General features: G+C 42.9%; 1 protein-coding gene across 1 annotated transcript in view; it reads left to right on the top strand.

The window, feature by feature from the left end:
- The window catches only part of nyap2a (neuronal tyrosine-phosphorylated phosphoinositide-3-kinase adaptor 2a), a 46,507-nt gene that overhangs the window by 12,543 nt on the left and 12,264 nt on the right, over nucleotides 1–21,700 (top strand). Inside the window, 3 exon segments of the mRNA XM_042339234.1 lie at nucleotides 11,705–12,069; nucleotides 18,711–18,740; nucleotides 18,743–19,771. Of these exon segments, the coding sequence (XP_042195168.1) occupies nucleotides 11,705–12,069; nucleotides 18,711–18,740; nucleotides 18,743–19,771 (1,424 nt within the window).

Raw genomic sequence — 21,700 nt, 5'->3', positions numbered from 1 at the left:
ATGCGGCAGCCAATTGCGCACAGCAGTGTCCGACAGACAGTGGTGGATTGAAATGACCAATTGATTATTGTTTTTTTTTGGAGGGATTATTAACAGGCGTGTGGAGTAAGAAAACTTGCCCAAGGTTTCACTCTGCCGGGAATCGAACCCAGGTTTCTCGCTTGCAAAGCAAGTGCTCTAACCACTGAGCTACAGGACTACACAAGCAGGGAGTTGGCAGAGTTGAGTCTAAATGTAATAAATGCGTGGTTGAGGGTTTTGGCAGCATGAGGGGAGAGCTAGTGGTGGAGCCGAGTGATGTTGCAGAGGTGATGGAAGGCCGAGCTTTTAATGATGTGCAAAATTAAATATTAAATTTGTGATATTGACACTCATATTGCCAGAGTTTAATCTCTGCATTTCTGTTCACTCTCTGGGAGATTGGCCAAAGGATTTGTAACTCGCGGATTCTGCAGGTAGTCTCAGGCTAAACTGTTGGAACTGTTAGACTCATATGTTGCTCCACGAGGAGCTTCCTTTAGCATCACAGCTTCACAGGAGTGTAAAATAAAATCAGTATCTGAGTGCCATTTCAGCATGTCAGCCTGTGCACATCCAGCTACCCGCAGGAATCACTAATGTAGTTACAAATTCTCTCCTTTGGTGGACTCCATACACAAAATTACATTATACCAATAGCTTTCTGAATAAGGACATATATCATCCGTTGGGAAAATCAATCTGGTACAAAATCTTTCTTTTCTCTCATTGTTGTTCACTGCGCGTTTGCGCTCAAACAGATTCCGCACAAGCAGAAACTGAAAACAGCAGTGCCCTGAGGTTGGAACAAAAGGAAGTCAATGTTAAATCAAACCTGGGAGAGCTGAATGGGGGATATTGGACCCCTAAACTAGTAACTTGTCCAGCAGCAAACATGCCTCTAAGCAAATAATTCAACCAAACAGAGTTTCAGAAATAGTCAGAATAAGGGTGGTTTTGTTTTTGTTACACATCTTCTATCATGCCTTCTTAAGTTTAACATATTTTTGTCAAACACAATTTAAATAAACAGTATTTTGCACTGATTTGAACTCCCTTTACACAATGTTCCCAAAGGACAATTCAGCAGCTTCTCACTGAATCCACATTCCTATGTTTGCCCAACAAACTTAAAATAATGAATTAAATCTTCTGTACTAAATACATTGAATACCTTTCTGAGAGGCTTTGCAATTATATTGTGGGTGCCATAAGTTGCTTGTGTCATTATGTACCTGGTTATTACTTGGTAGTGAGCCATCAATTTGCACATGCATTCTCTATAATGATTATCTCCAATGCATAAGATTGCTATAATTGTCAGGCCGACATGAACTATGCTGATGTAGAATGACATTGCATTGAAAGAGGTGACAGAACGTGGAGATAAATTATAGTAGACAGATTACGAGAAAAAGTTGTTATCTGATAGGATGGCTGCAAAGAGACATGTCTGGCAAAGCCAGGCATGTCCACACTAGTCCAAAGCATTGTTGGCTATCTGGCCCAACAGTCAGAGGTGGACGATTACATACGTTCTTAACTATTAGCCAAACTTTCAACAGGTATGGGAGTCCTGTCTCAACAAGTGCTGCCCTATTGCCATTACCCTGATAGGCGATCCTCTCTGACTGCTAAGTTCTAACTTTTTTTTTTGTATTTTAGTTATTACATTCATTACAATGTTATTACAGTTATTGCATTTGTGAATTTCACTCCCCCTTTCTGCCAAGCTCCAATTTACATCATCACATTTGCTCATTGTCCTCCTTACAACCTCACTGGGTTGAAATCAGAATTCATTGTACTCCATTCTTCTCAAACTCAGTCCTTCCCAGAGCCACAAGAGCATAGAATTCTTCACCTCCGCTAACCCCAAGCCTTGGTATTACCTAACCATTTCTTATGATTCATCTTGTGTTCACTTCTATTTTTTTTGTCCTGCAGCATGGCCATTGGTCTTTTGCCCACGTTTGGATTTTTTTAAAGAATGCTGTTTGACCTGACTTCTGATTATATAACAAGGATTCCTGGCTTGCAAGCCTATACTGGTAGCACTTGCCTCGCAACGAGAAGATATGGGTTCGATCCCCAGGCAGGGTCAAGTACCATGAAGTTCCATTGCAGTAATATATTTGAAGTAGTAATATAAATTGAGATAAAGCCTTCATTCCATCGGGGATACTCCTTTCACAGTCCAGACCAAACCAATCCTCTCTTGGGATTCACCCTCTCAACTATCTCCTCAATGAAAGGTCAAAATGATATTCTGTGATCCTCAAAATGAACGGAACCTAAAATCCAAATCATTCATCTAGCTCCCATGTCTCCACTATTTAATCTTGGTTTGCACACTGCACAGACCCTGCTCCCCACCCTTCCCTCCGTTCCACTTAAGCAGCACAGAAACCAATGTACTCCTTGCTCATCTCTGGCTACATCTCATCTTCTCTCCCAAACAATTATTCATCCGGCTTTTTTTTTAAGAGATTAATCAGCAAGGCATCCACTACCTTTGTTGGGAATGATCCTCACATCCACTAATCTGTGGGGAGAAATTCCTTTTAATACTCAAGCTGGCTGTAGGCTTGTTAATTTTAAATCACTGTCTCTCTGGCTTTGGGCTCAAAGCCCTGGGTCAAATGCCTGTCAGAGAGGCCCAGGTTCCCTTTGCGTAGCCACCTCCCCTGTGGATTGTTCATGACAGTAATCTCACCTTCGCAGTTTGTGTGCTGTAGCAGGGCAGGAGGACCAGGAATTTAGGGTGTGAGGTGCTAAAATCCACAGGAAGACAAATTAGTCAAAGTATGGTACACGCAGGGTCTAAAACACGGAGTTGCTAAATTTGTAGAGTTGAATCCTGCGCATATCTAAAAGCATCGTGCTGGCCTGCGGGAACACCTCTTCAAAGCCACCTACCTTCCAGGTACACAGAGCGAGGTTCGCACAGGTCAGTGGAACTCGCATCAGAACTCACCAAACCTTTGTTAACACTCCTGGGGTTGAGACCCCGGTGTTGAATTTAAGTCAATTCCCTAATGTGGAAACCCAGAATGTTACAGCCGACCTAGCCACAAACACAGAACCATCAAAGACCCGTAAAGCATGCTGTTACACTTCATGTAAAAAAAATTTGTATAATTTACGTTTGGTTTGAGATCAAATAGTTAATGCAGAGGAGACCCACATTCAAATGCCAGATGGATAGAAAAAGCATTTGTTAATTGCGATACATACAGCGCAGAGCGTGTTCTCATGTAAACCAAGTGCCTTTTATGCATTCTGACATCTGACTGTGCTTTAAAAAAAAATGGGCCTTTGACATCATAAAGCCCTTAGTTTTAATACCGAGCCATCTGTTCTCTTCGTTTCCATCCTGCAACGTGCATCTTTTCAGAAGGAATTCCAGTGAAACTCTCCTGTTTCGTATCGGACAGTGGACAGTAAAGATTGATTGAGGGCTCCTGCAGGATGTCATTGGTGTCTTTCTTGGAAGAATAGTATAATTTTCAGGAGCATTACATATATGGATCACCATCCTGACTGCTCATACCATGCACTGTAACTAGCTCAGGTTTGTGTGTGCGCTCATCAAGTTGAGGAGGGAGCTTAACACTCGGAAATTACACTGTGTCCAATTTCAGGCACTCATTGTGAACCCCCAGGTCAGATACATCACAATTGAACGCTACGATATATCTCAACCTAAGTATGTTATCATTCAAAAAGAGAAGGGAGTTTCTCCTGATGTCGTAGCCAACATTGTCACAGTTGTCATTTTAAAAATCACCCATTTACTTCACGGCTATTTGTGAGATGTTGCTGTGCCCAAGCTGACGGCTATGTTCAACTATAGACCATTTAGAGAAATACACTGAAGCACTCAGACGTTTTAATGTGATAAGGCACTATATCAAATGCAAGGATTATTAATTCCCCTTCTCGGTCCCTGTTATCAGCTGGGTTGGGCCACACTAAACGGGTTCTCTCTGGAGGGCGTTACATTCCAGCTGTTTCCTGTGCATCTCTTGAGTATTTTTTTTTCACAGTTAATTATTGAGGTGATATTTTGGAAATTTTTATTGAATCTCATCCAAAAATGATGCACAACTGTAATATAAATAGACCAAAATGATTTTGCAAGCCATGGAAATGGAGAAATGGAGCAGAATAATGATGTATGTTAGTTGACAGAATACACATTTCCTTCAGTACACAAATACACACACACACACACACAAATCAAATACTAAACATGGTGAGTTGCTAAATTTATGATACCAATATTTCCTGGTTTGACTCAGAGCTATAAATTCAATTTGACAAATTTGACATTTTAATATCTGACAAAATGAAATGGGTTTAAGTGGTAGTTTGGACAGAGCAGCTCATCCTGGTGAGTGCTCAGGATTAACTGCACAACCCATCTTGGGTTTGTGTTTGAACGTGTAAGTAAATGTGTGTGCACATAAACGTAAATGGGTGAGTACATTTATACTGTATATGTAAATGTCTGTGTGCTTATGTGCAAGTGTGTCTATATGTAAGTGTGTCAGTGCATACATTTGTGTGTGTGTGTGGTGGTATTTTACAGGTTCATCCTCCAGCAACAAGCAGCTTATTGAAGCTCTTCCCAAAACAATGCCTAAATCAAAGATGCTCCATCCTGTGTGTGAACGGATACCACAGCTCTGTCCAGATGAAGGGGTTGCCCCAGGATACAAAGGATGGCACACTTGGTGCACCAGCTATTCAAGATGATAAATCAATCTAACCTGGTCGTGAGCCTGGATTAGATCTGATGCTGCAGGCACTGATCCGCTTAACTTCCACAGGGAATTTTAATGGACTTTGCTTCTTGGCAGGTGCATGACTTGAGGTCATGCACCTGTAATGGGGCCTTTGTGAACTGAACAGAATAAGCTTTTCTTTAACGGAAGACCCAGGCGAAGGACCAAGACTAAAAGTGCAATCTGAAAAGTCCCCAAGTGTGAAAAGAATAAGAGGACAAATCAAGAAGTAACCATCATGATAGAAAGAGATTGGAAGACATAATAGATGTGAGAAGGGTCCATATTGGAGAAGAAGCCTTCTCTCTTATGCTGTCTCGGAGTCTTAGATTATTCCTGCCAACAAATTCCCTTTCGCACCTCGAGCAGCGGAATACACTAATTTCTGTGATTCTATGACACCCGATCTGTCAGGTTTACTGCGGTATACGGTCATTTTTTTTCCCCAAATATATTTGATTTTGTAATAAGTATTATTTTAAGTAGCATTGCCTGGCATGGCAGGTGATCCCAAGATAGGGTGTCTTACAGTCACGGGGGCAGGTTGGCACAATTCCTTTAAGCCACACAGGGTGTGAATTTATCCTGGGAAATAAGGTTTGTAAACCATAATCTCATTGAAGCTATGCACTGTACTTACTTACTCTAACAGGCTTGCATATGACTCTGGTCGATGCAAATTGTTGGGTTAATTTGGGTTAAACAATTCAGTCTGTGGGCTCAGTCCAACAGCAGAGAAAGAACCACCCACCCAGCCTGAGCAGTATTAAACTGTAACCTATTATTGGTGTAATTATGTCCACTGAGCTGTGTGTGCGCAGGGGGAAAGTCTCAATAGGATAATTCAGCCTGAGGTCAGGAGGGACCCGATAGCGCAGAAAACATTCAACTTGAATCAGTGGTGAACAGTGAGAGAGAGAGAGAGAGAGAGCGAAAGAGAGAATGAAATGCTGTCTGAGGAATCCAGCTGGGTCATGGAGAGACCCCAGTCACAGCTGGCAGCTGTTTTGTAAACAGCCCAGCAGAAAGTTAAGAAAGCTGAGGTTTACATAATCCCCTTTGTATTTTAATANTTTTTTCCTTCTGTTGCAACGTTTCCACTGGCATTGGTAGGCTTTGTGTACAAGTGGCTATTGTGCACTTGTTCATCTTGACAGTGGGTGTCAGAAGCCAGAGAATTGCAACAGCCCAATCTTGCCTTTATTATTAATAATCGTTGCCTTTGATACAGCTCCTTATCACATTGTTGAGATGTCTCAAAGCACTTCACAGGATGTACTGTAAAGTGGAGTGACTGTGTATTCACCTGGTATCCATCCACATACATCACTGGATAGTGATTAGAAGGAAGAACCCCAGCTGACGTTCCTCCTGTAAAGCACTTTACACTGTAAAGAAATTCCATTACTTGACGTGAAAGGTGCTATATGTTAGTTTGTGGTCAACAATATTGCCACTTGTGCTATTGTCACCGATCGGTTGCAGAGAAAGCATCCATGGCTTGAGTGGTTTCCCTGGAGACAAAATAGCCATTCCGAAGGTCAAAGAGAATTCAGCAAAAAGAAATATTTGGAACAAGGAATGTGGCAGCACATTTTGGAATGGAGCCGAACAGATAGACAGGAGCCAAGCAGATAGACAGGAGAATCAGATCATCTGGTTTAAGTTTCAACTGCACCCTTCTAGTCAACAAACCAAATACAATAACCAGATGACTGCTTGACGATGGTTGGATGATTTCTATTCAAAAGTTATATTGACAGTGTCTGAGGAGCATTTGCATAGAAAAGGAGCATCTAACTTGATTCAGTATTGAACCTATGTGTCTGCTCAGAAATAGCCAACGTTGCTGTTTCACTCTACAGATTTGATAGATCTGACTGGTTGTTATGGGAATATGGGGGGAACTGGCCAGACACTGGCCCTTCACCACAGATTTGAATGAAGTCTGGTTTATGTGAAATACATTTGGTCAGTCGATACAGTTCCATCTGAGTGTGGAGTCAAAACTGCCCTTAATTCAGCCCCAATTGTTATATATTGACCATTTCACTCAGAGCCTCGGGACGGCCAGTTCTGGAAATGGTAAAAACATCACTTTGGTCCAGTCCAGGGACACTCCTAAGAGATGGGGCTGTGGTACATTGCCGGGGGAACAGTGAAGCTTTCCTCTACCCCAATTGTACTGCAACTAACCTGGAGAGGCTTAATGCTGACACTGGGTGTCTGACATGGAAGGGTGAATTTCACAGACAGTTATTTTGGACAGCCAGGTGTCTGACACATGCAGAGACTCATCACCTGGCCTAAGAATATCCAAACCAAACAGAGTTCCGTGGATTCCACCTACACATGGAAATTCCAGACATATATATTGGAATGGAATGTGCACTCTCTCCTCCCCCAGTGACTGGTCTGCCCTTCCAAGTCCTGCCGATAAGCTGGCCCAGCTCTGCTGTCATCAGCAGTTCCCTGGAGTACTGCACACCCACATGGCTCAGGAACTGGACTATAGAGACTCCAGCCATAGAGGATTGGCTCGATTTTGTCATTGCCGAACATGCCAGTTCAGCTCCGAGGAGACAATTTTCCGATAAAATGAGGTGGGAGGGAGCAGGAAATTGGGCTTAAAATAGGTGGCTCATGCAGGGGGTAAAACATCACCGAATTGATCGGTTGAATGGGCAGTTTCTGCACTATGACATTCTATTATACTACTGTATGTTGTGGGATGAACATGTATCCAACGTTAGACTGTAGTAGATACAGTATATATAGCAATGATTATACCTTAGAAGCATGAAGTGTTAGGAGACTATTTTGCTGTCAGGGTATCAGGTGTGGAGCCCGTTATCCCAAGTGGTGATTCAGTCAATTGATATTTAAAAGGTTGTCGAATGAAGATCAATGATATGAGAATATGGGAACAAAATAGGGAAATGGGATTACACCAGATAGCTCATTGGGAGAGCTATGAAGTAACATAACACAGGCACAATAAGCTAAATGACATCATCCTGGCCTGAAATGTCTAATCTCTGAACTGAATTATTTATAAGTGCACAGAGATAAATTTGTGAAATGAACTGAGTGGGGGCATATAGTGCTTATCCAACAATACAAAACAGAGAAAAAATACACATTCTCATTTAGGCAGCTGCAGGAATAATAATTCTGTGACTACAGTGTCAAGGGCACTTATGCTTGGATGGTATTGATTGCACTCAAGCCAGGGGATAGAATGAGTAGTGGAAAGCACACAGGTTTATGACTCCCCTGTGTACAGAGAAGCCAGTATAAGGGCCACACACATAGATGGGAGAGTGAGTAAAAATAGAAGCAGGAAGTCAACTAAACTACATTTCAAAGATATGGGCATCATGGTCATTGGAAAACAAGATAGGGTGCCTGGGCTTTACAGACCATGAAAGTCCCAGGTTCACTCCCCATTCGGAGGTAAATTAGTCAATCTAAGCTGGAACACCAGGAGGAGGCCTCGGTCTTTTGGGTTAATGAGGAGCAAAGTTTACTGAGGTTCTTCCCCCTAATGATTAACTGATGACCCCTGTTGGAAAGTGTACGTACAATGATAGGATTGGGCTCAGCCTCGATGCTTCCCCTCCCCCATGAAGTACAGTCATTTAGTCTGCTGGCACCCACTGGCTAGTCTTACCCATGAAGGATGGACACTTCTGTCAAGTACCAAAGGGCAACTGGAGTGAAAGGGACCTGAACTACAGCACCCTTATTATAATAATAATCCTTGCATTTGACACAGCGCCTTATCACATCATTGAGACTTTTCAAATCACTTCACAGAATATATTGTTGAGTATATTGACTGTGTATTTTGTGGGCAAAACGTTTAGGAGAGGAGAAATATGGAGTGAGGGGGAAAAAGAAATAGATGGACCCTGACTTTTGAATTTATGATTCTTTGTGATAATTCACCTCAGTGACTAGAAATTAACATAGATAAATCCATTGGCTCAGGTATGTGTGACAGAAGGATGTACGTAGGAGAGAGGAGGTGGAAGACATGGGTTGATTGGGCACGGTTTTCCCACAACAGCAGAAATGAAGCTTTGATCACTGCAGTGAGAGACAATTACATTCAGAGTACACTTATTGGACTGATGCCTTATGCCAGTAATAGCTCAACTCTGAGAATTGATGTCTCTAAACAATGTCCATTTCAACCACTAGAACCCCAAACAGCAGCTGAACGCATGGCTATCTATTGTTTTAGTCACTTGGATACTTTGTGGTCTCCTCCATTCTTATATTCCTTTTCTACTGAGTTCTGATTCAGCTATCAATGTAAATTAGATTTCACAGGCTGGGGCTAGTTTCGGACTTACGGCGTAGCAGAATTACATTTGCCAATTTGCATACGTAGATGGTAAATGCAATTTAACCCTTAGAGAGGGGTGATGAGTCTGAGCATCTAGCCCTGGTAACAACATCAAACACAAGGTGGATTGGGGAACGTGTGGAAAGTAAGCTACGGCCACTGTGTATTGTTCCTCTGGCTTCCTCACAAGCTCACCCATGAAAAACAATTTGAGGAACTTGAAGGAGTTTAAAAAAAAACTTTTTTCCTTCGAAAGATATTCATATTTGTACATTCAAAGTATATTTCACAAAGCTTTGTACATAGCTCATAGACATTTCCCCCTCAGCTCTAAGCACCGCAGTTGAAATAATAATCCTTGCATTTGATATGGTGCCTCAGCACCTCTTCGAGACATCTCAAAGCCCTTAAGCACTGATGGGGGGAGGGAGGGTGTTGGGGAAGGAGTACAGAGTGGAGATCAGAGCAAAGGTAACAGAAATCACTGCAATCAAGCTCCACCGAGAAGCTTCATGATATAGGCGAGGAGCAAGGAAGAGAATTGTTTGTACAGACACCTGGCCTTAATCTTGTGAACAATTTCACTGCAGGAAGCGTAGAATCCACGGTGTCACATGAGCAGGGTGTCCCTGATTGACTGCTCTGTATTTGGAAGCCTTTAAACATCCTGATAGGTATGCTGGACATGTTCAAACAGAGGCTGGCTTTGAAAATGGACTATAATTAGGTGATGAATTACAGTCACAAAGCGAATACAAAGCAATAACATGCACTACGAGACAGATAAACGGCACCACATGCTGGGTAATTTATCAGTCTCCAGTGGGTGTTTTACAATGTACACTCACACAAAAATGTAATTTATTACTGTTATATATTCACAGTATTCTCCTGTCTGTGAAAGTTATTGGTCCCATATTAAAGACCAAAATTCAGAATCTATAACTGGAGACATTTTATCATTTGGAGACTTGAAGAGGAAAGGCCCACAATGCAGGACATCACCAAGGTAGAAACAAGTAAAGGAGATGGCATCAATCAAGAAGTAGTGGTCAGGCAAAGGTACACTTGGGTTTCACAAGCCTGTGAAGGAAACTAGACTTAGAAGGAAGGGTAGACTTGCAGGAAATAAGAAGTTCCATGATATCGAGATCCTGGGAAAGAATGAGCTTGAGTAAGCAATGATGTGATGAGTTTTTATTTCAGCACCTGCAGACATATCCATCGATGCATTGATGAATGTCATCTGTCTATCTGTCATCTTGCGTCACTTAGTCGCTACGTCCAGATCTTCACCAGTCATCCGGATCAGTCAGTTTCAGTGATAGTCACCCCAAATCAGCTTTGTTTTCTGTCTCTCTACTTTGATGAAATCTCTAGAACCTCTTGGATTCCCCTGCCCATCGGGTCAATTTGCTTTGACATTTACATTAAACATTCACATTTCAGGTCTGCGGAGGGTGGGAAAATGATCCCGTGAATCATGTTGGAAGCTGTAATGTCCCACATGTGGCACTATTGCAGCCCGCATGGATATGTATTCCTTTGCAGCTGTACAAATGTGCACAACTACACCTTCCACTGTGGTTACTGGGCTGGAAGTAATTCTGCATTAGTGATCTAGAGCAACACATTCTGTGACTTTAACCTGAGACCTTTTCTTTTATGCGAAAGGCAAATTGTAACTTTCATTGAAACCTCAGCAAACAATTGCGATAGTATAATGCACATGGCTGGTAACTAATAAATAATATAAATAAACCTTGAGTTTGACACAGCATCTTATCATGGCGTTGAGATGTCTCAAAGCACTTCACAAAATATTACTGAAATGTGGATTGACTGTGCATTTTGTGGGTTGAAGTTCAATACAGATAAATGGAAGGTGCTGCATATAGGAAGTAAAAAGTAAGGCGTATGATAGAATCTATCAAAAGGGGAAGCTGAAAAAGATTAGGGGTGTTAACTGACTCATCGCTCACTGTCAAAACAATGCGACTACAAACAGAATGCTGCCAAATCAGTGTAGTTCAGATCCCCACAAGGGGTGCGCTACCTTGTATATAGTGCTGGTTGCTGTGACATATGGGAACTGCCCAGGCTCTGGATGCAGTGCAGAGGAAGCAATGAGGTACCAGCAACAATTAGACAAGCTAGGCGCTCGAGTCATGCACCAAAAAAACAGAACCTAAGGAAACAGGATTAAGATCAACATTACAAAGGCCAATTTCAGGATAGGCATCGAAAAGTATTTCTTTACCCGGGAGAGGGCATTTAACGTCTGGAATGAGCTACAAGGAAGGGTGGTTGAAGCCAGGACGCTGGACTTATTTTAAAAGAAAAAGCACCTCAACACTGACGGGAGGACAATAGGTGGGTATTCTGGAAGGATGAGATCAAATGGACTTAAGGGCCTTCTTCATCCAGACTCCTCATGAGATACACTATGTGTGTTATGGACTCTTCCTTATGCTGTAAACGGGAAAAAATATCAATGAAGACTGGCTCGGTCGTCTAATTATCTTTTTCTTTGCACTTTCAGGCTGGGTGGAGAAGTTGGAAAGGGAAGTGACGGCAGCTGCATGGGAAAGCACTTCCGCATGGGATTCATGACCATGCCAGCCCCTCAGGACCGTCTGCCCCACCCCTGTTCCAGTGGCTTTTCCGTTAGGTCACAGTCGCTACATTCTGTGGGGGGCGGCGATGACGAGAGTCACACCTGTGCACGCAAACAGCCTCCGCCGAAACCCAAGCGAGCACCGAGCACAAAGCTGAGCATCTCCACGGAGACGGTGAACGCCGGAACATCAGGGACCCCTGGAACGCCAGGGACCCCCGGATCGGCAGCCACACCGGGAATGCCGGGAGCATCAGGGACGGCAACGAAAGAGGCCGACAAAAATTCAGGTGAGCAAACCGCAAGCACGAACCACACAGAGAGCTTTAGTGTTTAGATATACAAGAACAATCATCAAAATTTCAGTGACAAGGGAGAAAGATTTCATGACAGCATCTCTCACTATCTCTGCTGGCAAAGGCATTGCACTGCATGGGCTGGAGCCAAGCAGGTGGATAAATCTGGGTTTAAATCCTAGGGTTTAGGGGGTCATTTGAGGTGGTAGAGAAGACACTAGAGTTTTGCTTTAGGGAGGGTTAACAAAATAAATCAACAGGGTTCTTGCTCGTGATATTATCCGGTGACCCTCTGTTGTGAACATCTGATGCAACAGATGGGTTGGACTGTGATATCCTCTACCCCCCCCAGCCACCCCCACCATGGTCAAATATTCTGGCTGACAAGCAGAATGGGCATTTGGAATGGATATTGAAGGAGATGTTCAGCAGTCAACAGAGAGTCAGTGACTTCCGGAGAAAAAATGGAGTGAATATAAAGTTTTCTCTCAAGCTCATTACAATGATGAATGTCATTATTACAAGCTTGTATTGCAACAAAGTTCTGCTAAAAAAAATTCTCGGCTGAGGTGCTGTTTAACTAAGCAAAGCTTCTTGATAAAATGAGCCCCTAATCAAAGTGGTTTTGTCCACTTTTTACAGTAAAATACTGACACCCCTCAGGAACCTGAACACAGATGTAATGTGGCCGGAGAGAATGCAAACTTCCTCCCTCTGTTGGTAATAATTGTCTGAGGTGAAACGAGTTTGCGATCTTGTGACGGTCACAGTTAGGCTGGTGTTATGGGGGCAGAGAGGAAACTTCACAAGCACCAAAATAATTGTATAGCAGACTGTGAAGTCCTCAATACTGATGTTGTTTTCATATACCAGCAAAATTCTCCCACTATTTTAAAATATATAGCTGTTTAATTTTAACAGTGGAGGATTCAAAATGTTTTATTCAATTCTTCATCAATTTGTTAAATGATTGAATCACGACTGTTAAAGGTGCAGACCTCCAGTAAGGTTCTTAATGGTGGAGCTGCCCATCAAATTAATTAGGTTCCATTCAATTGAATCCAAATAAATCAATTGGGTTCGCATTGACCATGGATGCCCTTGCTAAATATTACAACAACAACAACAAGATTCCATTTATAGAGCGCCTTTCACGTCGGGAGGACATCCCAAGGCGCTGTTACAGTTACAGTAGTTACAACTACAGTCCACCTCAGCTTCTGGTGGGGAATGGCCAGGTTTCTGGTCATTAGGTCGCCGTTAATGTCATTTCCTGCGCTCTGGGTGTATTGTTCGGTGCAAGTGCCACTGATATCACATTGCGTTGGAAGTAACATCAATCTCACGTCCTGCACATAGTGACTAGGGGCAGCATGCAGGAAGTGACACTGGTGGAGACTTGACTTCCCGGAGGTTGGGCATTTTTTTCCACACTCAACATGGAATTTGAGATATTGCAGCCAGGCTGACAGCGCTATAATTGGGTTCCTCCTTCTCCAGCAATAAATTGAATTATTTTTGAACTTGAATATCAAATTTTTAGGACAGCAAAGATCGAATACAAATCCTCTTACAGCCAAAAGCTGAGATCGTCAAAATCCTAAAGCCCTGGACAATTGAACAAAGGTTGACAGTTGATAGGGCACTGGATGCTTGCTCCCTGCTCTCTGGCTAATTGAATATTATTGAACACTCCTAACACCAGTAATTGAACTATTGATTTTAGTTTTGTGTTCATTAGATTAATTTATAGTTTGCTAGATTTGTTTCTCTTTCATTCAAACGCTTACCAAAAACATACACCCACACCTACTGCAGCTTGACAGTCCATTTGCTCTCTACCCTGTGGTGGGCGCTGCGAGAAAGTGTGTAAAATAATGAGTAGGGGTTTATGTGAGGTTGAAGTGTAGTGAGTCAGCATCATGTATAGGGTTTTTATGTGATGCACTTTTCCAGCTCTTACACATTTTTTACACACAAAAAATATTTTCTGAACCTACAGTTTGGGACTGTGAATCCTTTGACAGAAAGTAACAATGAACACGAGTTTGTGACGCTGCTTTAAATCCTCATACTTATTAGACTAATGCTATGTTTTTGAGGCAAAGCCACCATTGCACTTTAAAATTGGTTGTTTTAGTAATAATAATATGGTTGCATTGTCTCACAGTGTACAGGATTTTACTGAAAAGTGTAGTGACTATTTGTAGGTGAACCAACCAATTTCTGTACTGTGATGTCCCACAAACAGTCAGGAGGTGAATGATTTTTTTAATATAATGGGGATTGTCAGCCAGAATACAACAACAACTTGCACTTATATAGCGCCCTCCACGCAGTGTAGCGTCTCAGAGCGCTTAACAGTGGCGGAGCCTGACTCCGAGCACGGGGATGGGAGAGCTGGCTGTAAGCACGGACAAAGAGGAAAGTTTTCAGGTAGGTCTTGAAAAGGGCAGAGAGGGGGCAAGGCGGAGGGATTGAGGGAGAGCGTTCTAGAGTTTTGGGGCATAGTAGCACGACTTCCGATGGTGGGGCGGAGGGTGCAAGGGACAAGCAGGAGGCTGGTGCCAGTTGAGTGGAGGTGCCGGGTGGTGGATTGGGGAGTGAGGAGGTCGGAGAGGTAGGGAGGTGCCAGGGATTGAATGAATTTTAACATGAGTGTGAGGATCTTGAAGTCGATACCAGGAGAAACTCCCTTCTCTTTTGAAAAACTACCATGGAATCTTTAAATTCCACCCGAACAGATGGACGGGATCTTATTTTAATGTCTCATCCGAAGGATGATACCTCTGACAATGCAACATTTTCCATATCACTCCACTAAAGTGTTAGCCTGGACTACCAGCTCAATTCCTGTGATGGAGCTTGAACCACAAACTTCTGACTCAAAGACGAGAGAGAGCTCTCAACTGAGCCAGGCTGACACATATTGAGACAGAAATACTTCACTTTTATCTAAATCAACCTTTAGTGATTTTTTTTGTGAAATAAAATCGCTTTTAACACTTCTGTTTTAATGAATCCCACTGTGAGAGCACCATTGAAAATATGGGTCCATGTGGAGTCCTGTAGCTTGGTGGTTACAGCACTCACCTCACAAGCGAGAGGACCTGGGTTCGATTTCCGGGCAGGGCGAAACGTTCAGCAAGTTTCCTTACTCCACACACCTCGGTTGGCCTAGCAGTAAGTAGGAACCCGGTTGTAAGTCGATTGGCGTATCGCCTTTCCGGGAGTAATAATCCCTTTGAAAAAATAAAATAAGAAATAATAATAATTTGGTCTCGGAATCCATGACTGTTCATGGGACACTGCTGTGCGTAATTGGCTGCCACGTTTTGCCCACAAAATATACAATAATTCACTTCACAGTATATTCCATGAGGCACTTTGAGACGTCTCGAAGATGTGATAAGGCACTACATCAAATGCAGGGATTGTTATTATGATGATTGAGTAACAACTGGCATCTGTAATCCAAGATTAACCAGTCGAGGCTCAGAATGCCATTGACATGATTGGGGCCAGTCAGGGTAACTCCTACATAGTAAACCAAGGGTTAATTTGCCGCTGAATCTATTTCCAGCTGCTGTTTAAATTAAATCTGGTCCAAAGTCAATCGAGCAACACCCAAGGTTACAGACAGCATTTGAAGAAAATAAACAGATCTTTTAATAAAACCATAACCTACACAATCGGCAAGACTGTGGAATTGCTTTCCATTTGTTACTTTTAAATAAAATCTGATCATCACAGGTCAATCTTCCTTCTGCAATTGGGGGGAGGATTAATATTCTTTATTTTGCTCATTACTTTACTTCTTTACTCATCGGGGGGCCGGCATTAATATCCTTTACTTTCACGATAAGCATCGTTCATTTTTGCCGCTTAAACCACGGCAGATGTTTTCTCTGAATGGTCTTGACCTTTTTCCTTCCTTTTTAAAGTGGGGGGAGGGGAGGGGGAGAGGAGCAGGAGGGGGAGGGGTGTGTATGGAGGTGGGGGGTGGAGAGTGAAGCCATCCTCAAGATAGGCCCATTGTAAAGGCTATAGGACAGTAATTTATCCCAACAAATCAATGGCTGATTCAAGGTGAAAGCTTTGAAAGCAGTAATGACCTAAGTAATAGGATCTGCGAGTAGGAATGGAGATGGATGATAATGACCAAATAAGACAAAGAAATTCCTTTCTGCAGCATAATTCACTTTGGAAGCTGCACTGAAAATGAGCACTTTCTTAAATGCTTCGACTTAATCTACAAGACAGTTCCACCCGAGGAGAGAATATTCCCTTTTCCACATTTATTAAGGTTGTTGTCTAAACTGTCAGTTTGGATCTTACACACATACAAGTTCTCACACTGCAAAATGCTGCTCATGACTCTTCTTAGGGTACGGCAACATTTTTTTTATTAATTGAGAATCCAAAGTGAGGAGGCCAAGAGTAGGACATCGTCAAAGCAAAATGTACAGGTCAATTCACTTTACAGTATATCCTGTGAAGCGCTTTGAGACGTCTCAACGACGTGATAAGGCGCTACATCAAATGCAAGGATTATTATTAGTAGTCACCACACTTCATAGTAATATTCCATGAGGTGCTTTGAGACCTCTTGATGATGATACGGTGGTATATCAAATGTAAGGAATGATTTATTCTAAAACCACAAATAGTGGAGTGGGGAGAGGGGGGAATCCAGCTCAAGACAGGAAGCACTCATCTGCTTCCTATTCAATGTAGTCTCAGCCACCGGCCTGCACCACTCACATTGTTGCCTTACTTGAGTGAGACTCGAGCACAAGATCAATGCACGTGTTTGTGTGCATTAATAGCATGAAGTACTGACTGATAAGTAGATGTCTGTGGACATTTTACAGTGAGTGAGACTAAGCCATATACTTCATGGAGATGCTTAAAATTGGGCTCGGAATCAACGAGCGTAAAATCGGATTGGCCAGTGTTCTTACTGCCGGTTCCTGCTACTATGAGAATGTGTGGGACTGAACAGTTGTGGAGTCCTGTAGCTTAGTCGGTAGAACACTCGCCTCGCAGGTGAGAGGACCTGGGTTTGATTCCTGGGCAGGGTGAAATGTTGGGCAAGTTTCCTTACTCAATACGCCTCTGTTTACCTATTAGTAAGAAGGAACCTGGTTGTAAATCGATTTGCGGATCATTTTCCCAGAGGTAATAAACCCTTCAAAAAAATATATAATAATTTGGTCACTCAATTCACAACTGTTTGTGGGACACTGCTGTGCGCAATTTGGCTGCCGCGTTTCACCCCCCAAAAATATACTGTCAATTCACTTCACAGTTTATTCTGTGAAGCACTTTGAGGCGTCTCAAAGATGAGATATAGCGCTATATCAAATGCAAGTATTATTATTATTATTCAGACTGCTCAACTGCAAGCGCTCAGAGACATTATTCTATGTGATGGGCATTATAGTAATACAAGTTGTTGTTGACTGGCCTCCCGACACACATGAGGGTTGGGCACTTGGGTGAGGTAAAGGAAATGAGGAACGTGGAGAGGCCTGTGGAATTGTGCACCTGTGTGAGGGAGCATCATTGGATGGGATAAAGAGTAAAAGTTGGATTTTAAAAAATTCCACTAACATTCCACACGTGCAGGATGAAATTCTGGATGAGGGTTGCTCAAGAATCACAAGGTGACTAGTTGTTGCTGAGGCTACTGTGTTGTCAGTATAGTGATGGCCAGGGCATTGCTCTCCACAACAAGATCCACAAACACTGCTGAATAAAACTTACTCAGTACATACACATACCTCATGGTTGCCATGGGATACAGATTTCACTGACGACGGTGACCTACATAACTCAGTCAGGACTTCATTTGTCATGCTCCAGAACACATCTCAGACATTTTATAACATTACAAGTTGACAGCGCTGGTCTGAGGTGTGTGGAGCTTCGGCGAGCTGTCTCCAGCGTACAGGCTGGGCTCTGGGAACAAAGTCACTTTCACACACGAAGCTGCATGTGTTCAGTTAATGTTGCAAACGTTCTTTCGAACCGGTAATGAAGCCAAATGGAGGGGGAGGAGGACTTTTTGAGGCCCAACGCGCTTATTAGTTCAATCAGTATTACGCTCATATTCACTCTCTTACTTTCTCCCTTTCTGTGACCACGAGAGACAGTGACAATGGAGACATCAGAGACCATGTTGCTTCAACTAACATCAATACATGTTCCTGTCCAAGATCAGCTAACTCACGACAGACCAGACATTCAAACCTGGTCTGAATGGCTCACTCTGGGCAATGGACTTACTTACCAACAGAGTCATCAGGAAGCCAACAGGAAACACAACACAAATAGTTGACGAAGCTTTATTGTAAAATAATAATGATAGACATTTATAAAAGTGGAAATATGTAATATAATATACTTTGCCTTTTATATAAGGTCGTCAAGACGTCTCAAAACTCTCCACGGGATCTTACTGCAAAATGTAGTGACTGTGTGTTTGTAGGCGAACATGTACTTGTATTATCATTTCAATTGCCTAATGAAAGAATGATCATTAGTATCTAAAATGCATCAGACCTTTGACTGTTGCAAGTGTCTGGACGAGGGCCTTGTGTAGTAACGCCATCTGTTTTGACTTCCTACAGCGTCAAAGCCGAGACCGCACAGTGACGAGTACGGCAAAAAATTCCACCCCCTAAACCAAGGCGGGACCCAAACACGCAGCTCAGTACATCCTTCGATGAGACGTATGGAACCAAGCACGGCAGCAGGAAGTCCACAGCCACGCCAGGCATAGAGAACACTTCAGGCCAGGCTTTCAGTCCCACTCCAGACAATGAAGAGGAGCCGGTGTACATTGAAATGGTTGGGAATATATTGCGGGATTTTAAACGGCATGAGGAGGATCAGAGCGAAGCAGTGTACGAGGAAATGAAATACCCAATATTCGACGATGTGGGTCAGGACACCAAATGGACCAGTTCAGGCGGGTTGGACCCTCATTCTCAGTGTGCTACTCCTACAGTGCCTGACCTGGAAATCAAGTCTTCAGTGCCATCTACTCCTAAGGGCTTATATTGTGAGATTCCACCTCCATTTCCAAACCTGCTCCCTCATCGACCCCCACTACTTGTGTTTCCACCCGCCCCGGCCCAGTGCTCTCCGGCCTCGGATGAATCTCCTTTAACTCCACTTGAAGTCGCAAAGCTCCCGGTCTTGGAAACGAGCATATCCTTCATCAAGCAAGCTGGTGCTTCTCCACCATCACTCCCATCACAGTCTTCTGGACATCAGAAAGCAGAGAAAGACATGCCCTCCTCCCATGGGATAAGTGCAACTGGAAGGGCTTCCTCCCCACCGCTCCCATCCACTCTATACAGGACACCCTCACCTCATAGTCTTCAAGGTCACTTTAGTCACGCCATGTCCCCATCTCCAGTCAGTATGGGACGATCCATGACTCCTTTAGGCCTAAAAAAGCCCCCGCCCTATGACACTCTACATTCAGGGAGTGGATCAAGAAGCTCTCCTACAGTGCCTCAACCTGTGGTCAAGGAAGGAGGAAAGACCAATGCCTCTACATCCCATGGATCACGTTCCAGGACGCCAACCAGCCCCCTGGAAGAGCTCAGCTGCCTGTTCACCTCAGGAAGGAGCCTGCTGAGGAAATCTGCCAGCGGCAGGAAATCCAAGGAGCCCATGGAGAGTGAGTGATCTTTCGTTGCTATTACCCACAGGCAAGATATTTGACAGAGGGAATGCATTAGCACTTGAACTGCATAACTCTCCGAGATTCTACCCCGCGCGAAGGGCGCTACATAAATGCAAGTTGTTGTTATTATTGTTGTTGTATAACCTTTGGGAAGAAGTGTCAGTGGTGGAAACTGAGTGACACCCTCTTCCTGATACAAATTCACACAACCTTAACTCTGAGAGAACTCAGGTCTGATTTAAAGTTTCAGGAGTTGGCAAGACATCATGCATTTGATAAAGCAGTTTTCACGTCAGGAGGGCATCTTCATTGGCATTCCCAATACCTAACTCATTTATGTTGCAAATCACTTTTTCCAATCTCACACTCTCGTCAAATTCAGGGTGTTTGGGTTTGTTGGTGTGGGAAGGGAAGACGTGAGAAACCTTGCTGAAAAGCAAAAGGGACCATGAGAATGAAAGAAGATGAGATGAATCAAGTGGTGGTTAGGTGATGCCAAGATTGTTTTTAAAACAACAAGTTTACATTTATTCAGCAATTTCACTTCAGGAGGACTTTCCAAGACAGTGACTCACAGATGCTAGGAGGAGTTCCCACAGGCTTAAAGTACTGGGAAAGTTTGACATAGAGTAGGAAACAATATGAAGAGTCAAATGTTTACTGTGCAAAGGGTCAAACTCCAAGGTTCACAAGTTATAAATGAGGATGAAAGGAGTAATCAGGAAAGTCCTATAGAATTCTTCTCAGTAAGTCGTCAGGACAAGTCCATTGAGACAAACTGTATTAATGAGCTCTAGAGACAACTAGATGGATTGCTAGAGTGAGAGGAATTGATGGACGTGGTAGGAAGGTGGGTAGACAAGGTTCGTAATCAAAAAAGGTCAAGTTTGTCCAACCTAATAAAAACAACCACCAATTACATTTGATGGTTTCATGTCAGGAGGCGCTGGACAGTCAGAGATTTGAACCCGAGCAGGGGGGACTTTTCTTAGCCCTTAAAACATAGTTCAGACTTTTGGAAATGTGTTTATATTTCATTGGAGTCTTTGAATACACATACTTTCTGAGACTTGATGTTGTAGTCAGTTAGTTGTGTTCCTGGTCTGGGACCAGAGTTCATTCAGCTCATGTGGATGGAATGATAGTCTCCTTCCTTCTGCCCACTAACTGCAGAATCCGTAGTTTCTCAAATTTAATGAGAGAGGAGAAGGATGGAGCTCCTGGGATATGGAGACATCATGGTGATATTGTAGAAGTGTTTTGCTTTAATGCTTATTGCAATGCAAAAGCTTTACACTGAAATACGGTCCTTGTTATACCTGATTTGTTGAACATTTGGGTGCAAAGAAAATAGAACCCTGCCTTGCAGCACTTACAGTGCCTTGATAAGAACAAAATTCATTGTAAATGATGTTTCTTTAGAAAGATCAATCCATTAATTTGACTCAGTCAATAGCAGTCTGACCTCTGGGTCAAAAGGGTGTAAGTTCAAGTCCCAGTTGATACTCCAGTGTCCTGGGATAGCTGCAGTGTCAGGTGTGCCATCCTTCAGGTAAAATCCTAAACTAACGTTATAATAAATAATTATCCTTGTATTTTATACAGCACCTTATCATGTCGTTGAGACATCTCAAAGCACTTCATAGAATGCATCGACAAGTGGATTGACCGTGTATCTTGTGGGCAAAACATCTTCCTTATGAGACATTAAATATCCCATAAAACAAATTTAAAAAGCATAGCATTTCTCCTGGTGTCCTGGCCAACAATCCTCTTGATCCACTCGTGTGTTCTGGTGTTTGTGGGACCTTGCTGGAACAAATGGGTGTGACGTCTGCCTACAAATACAAGTATTATATAGCTGCAGACAGAGTTTTCACCCATAATATTTGGGATGACAATATATTGTAATAATCAAGTGCA

The sequence above is a fragment of the Callorhinchus milii genome, unplaced genomic scaffold (genome assembly GCF_018977255.1).
Source record: "Callorhinchus milii isolate IMCB2004 unplaced genomic scaffold, IMCB_Cmil_1.0 Scaffold11, whole genome shotgun sequence".
Classification (NCBI taxonomy): Eukaryota; Metazoa; Chordata; class Chondrichthyes; order Chimaeriformes; family Callorhinchidae; genus Callorhinchus; species Callorhinchus milii.
Note: the sequence above shows the minus strand (reverse complement) of the source record. Positions and strands in the feature narration are given on the sequence as shown.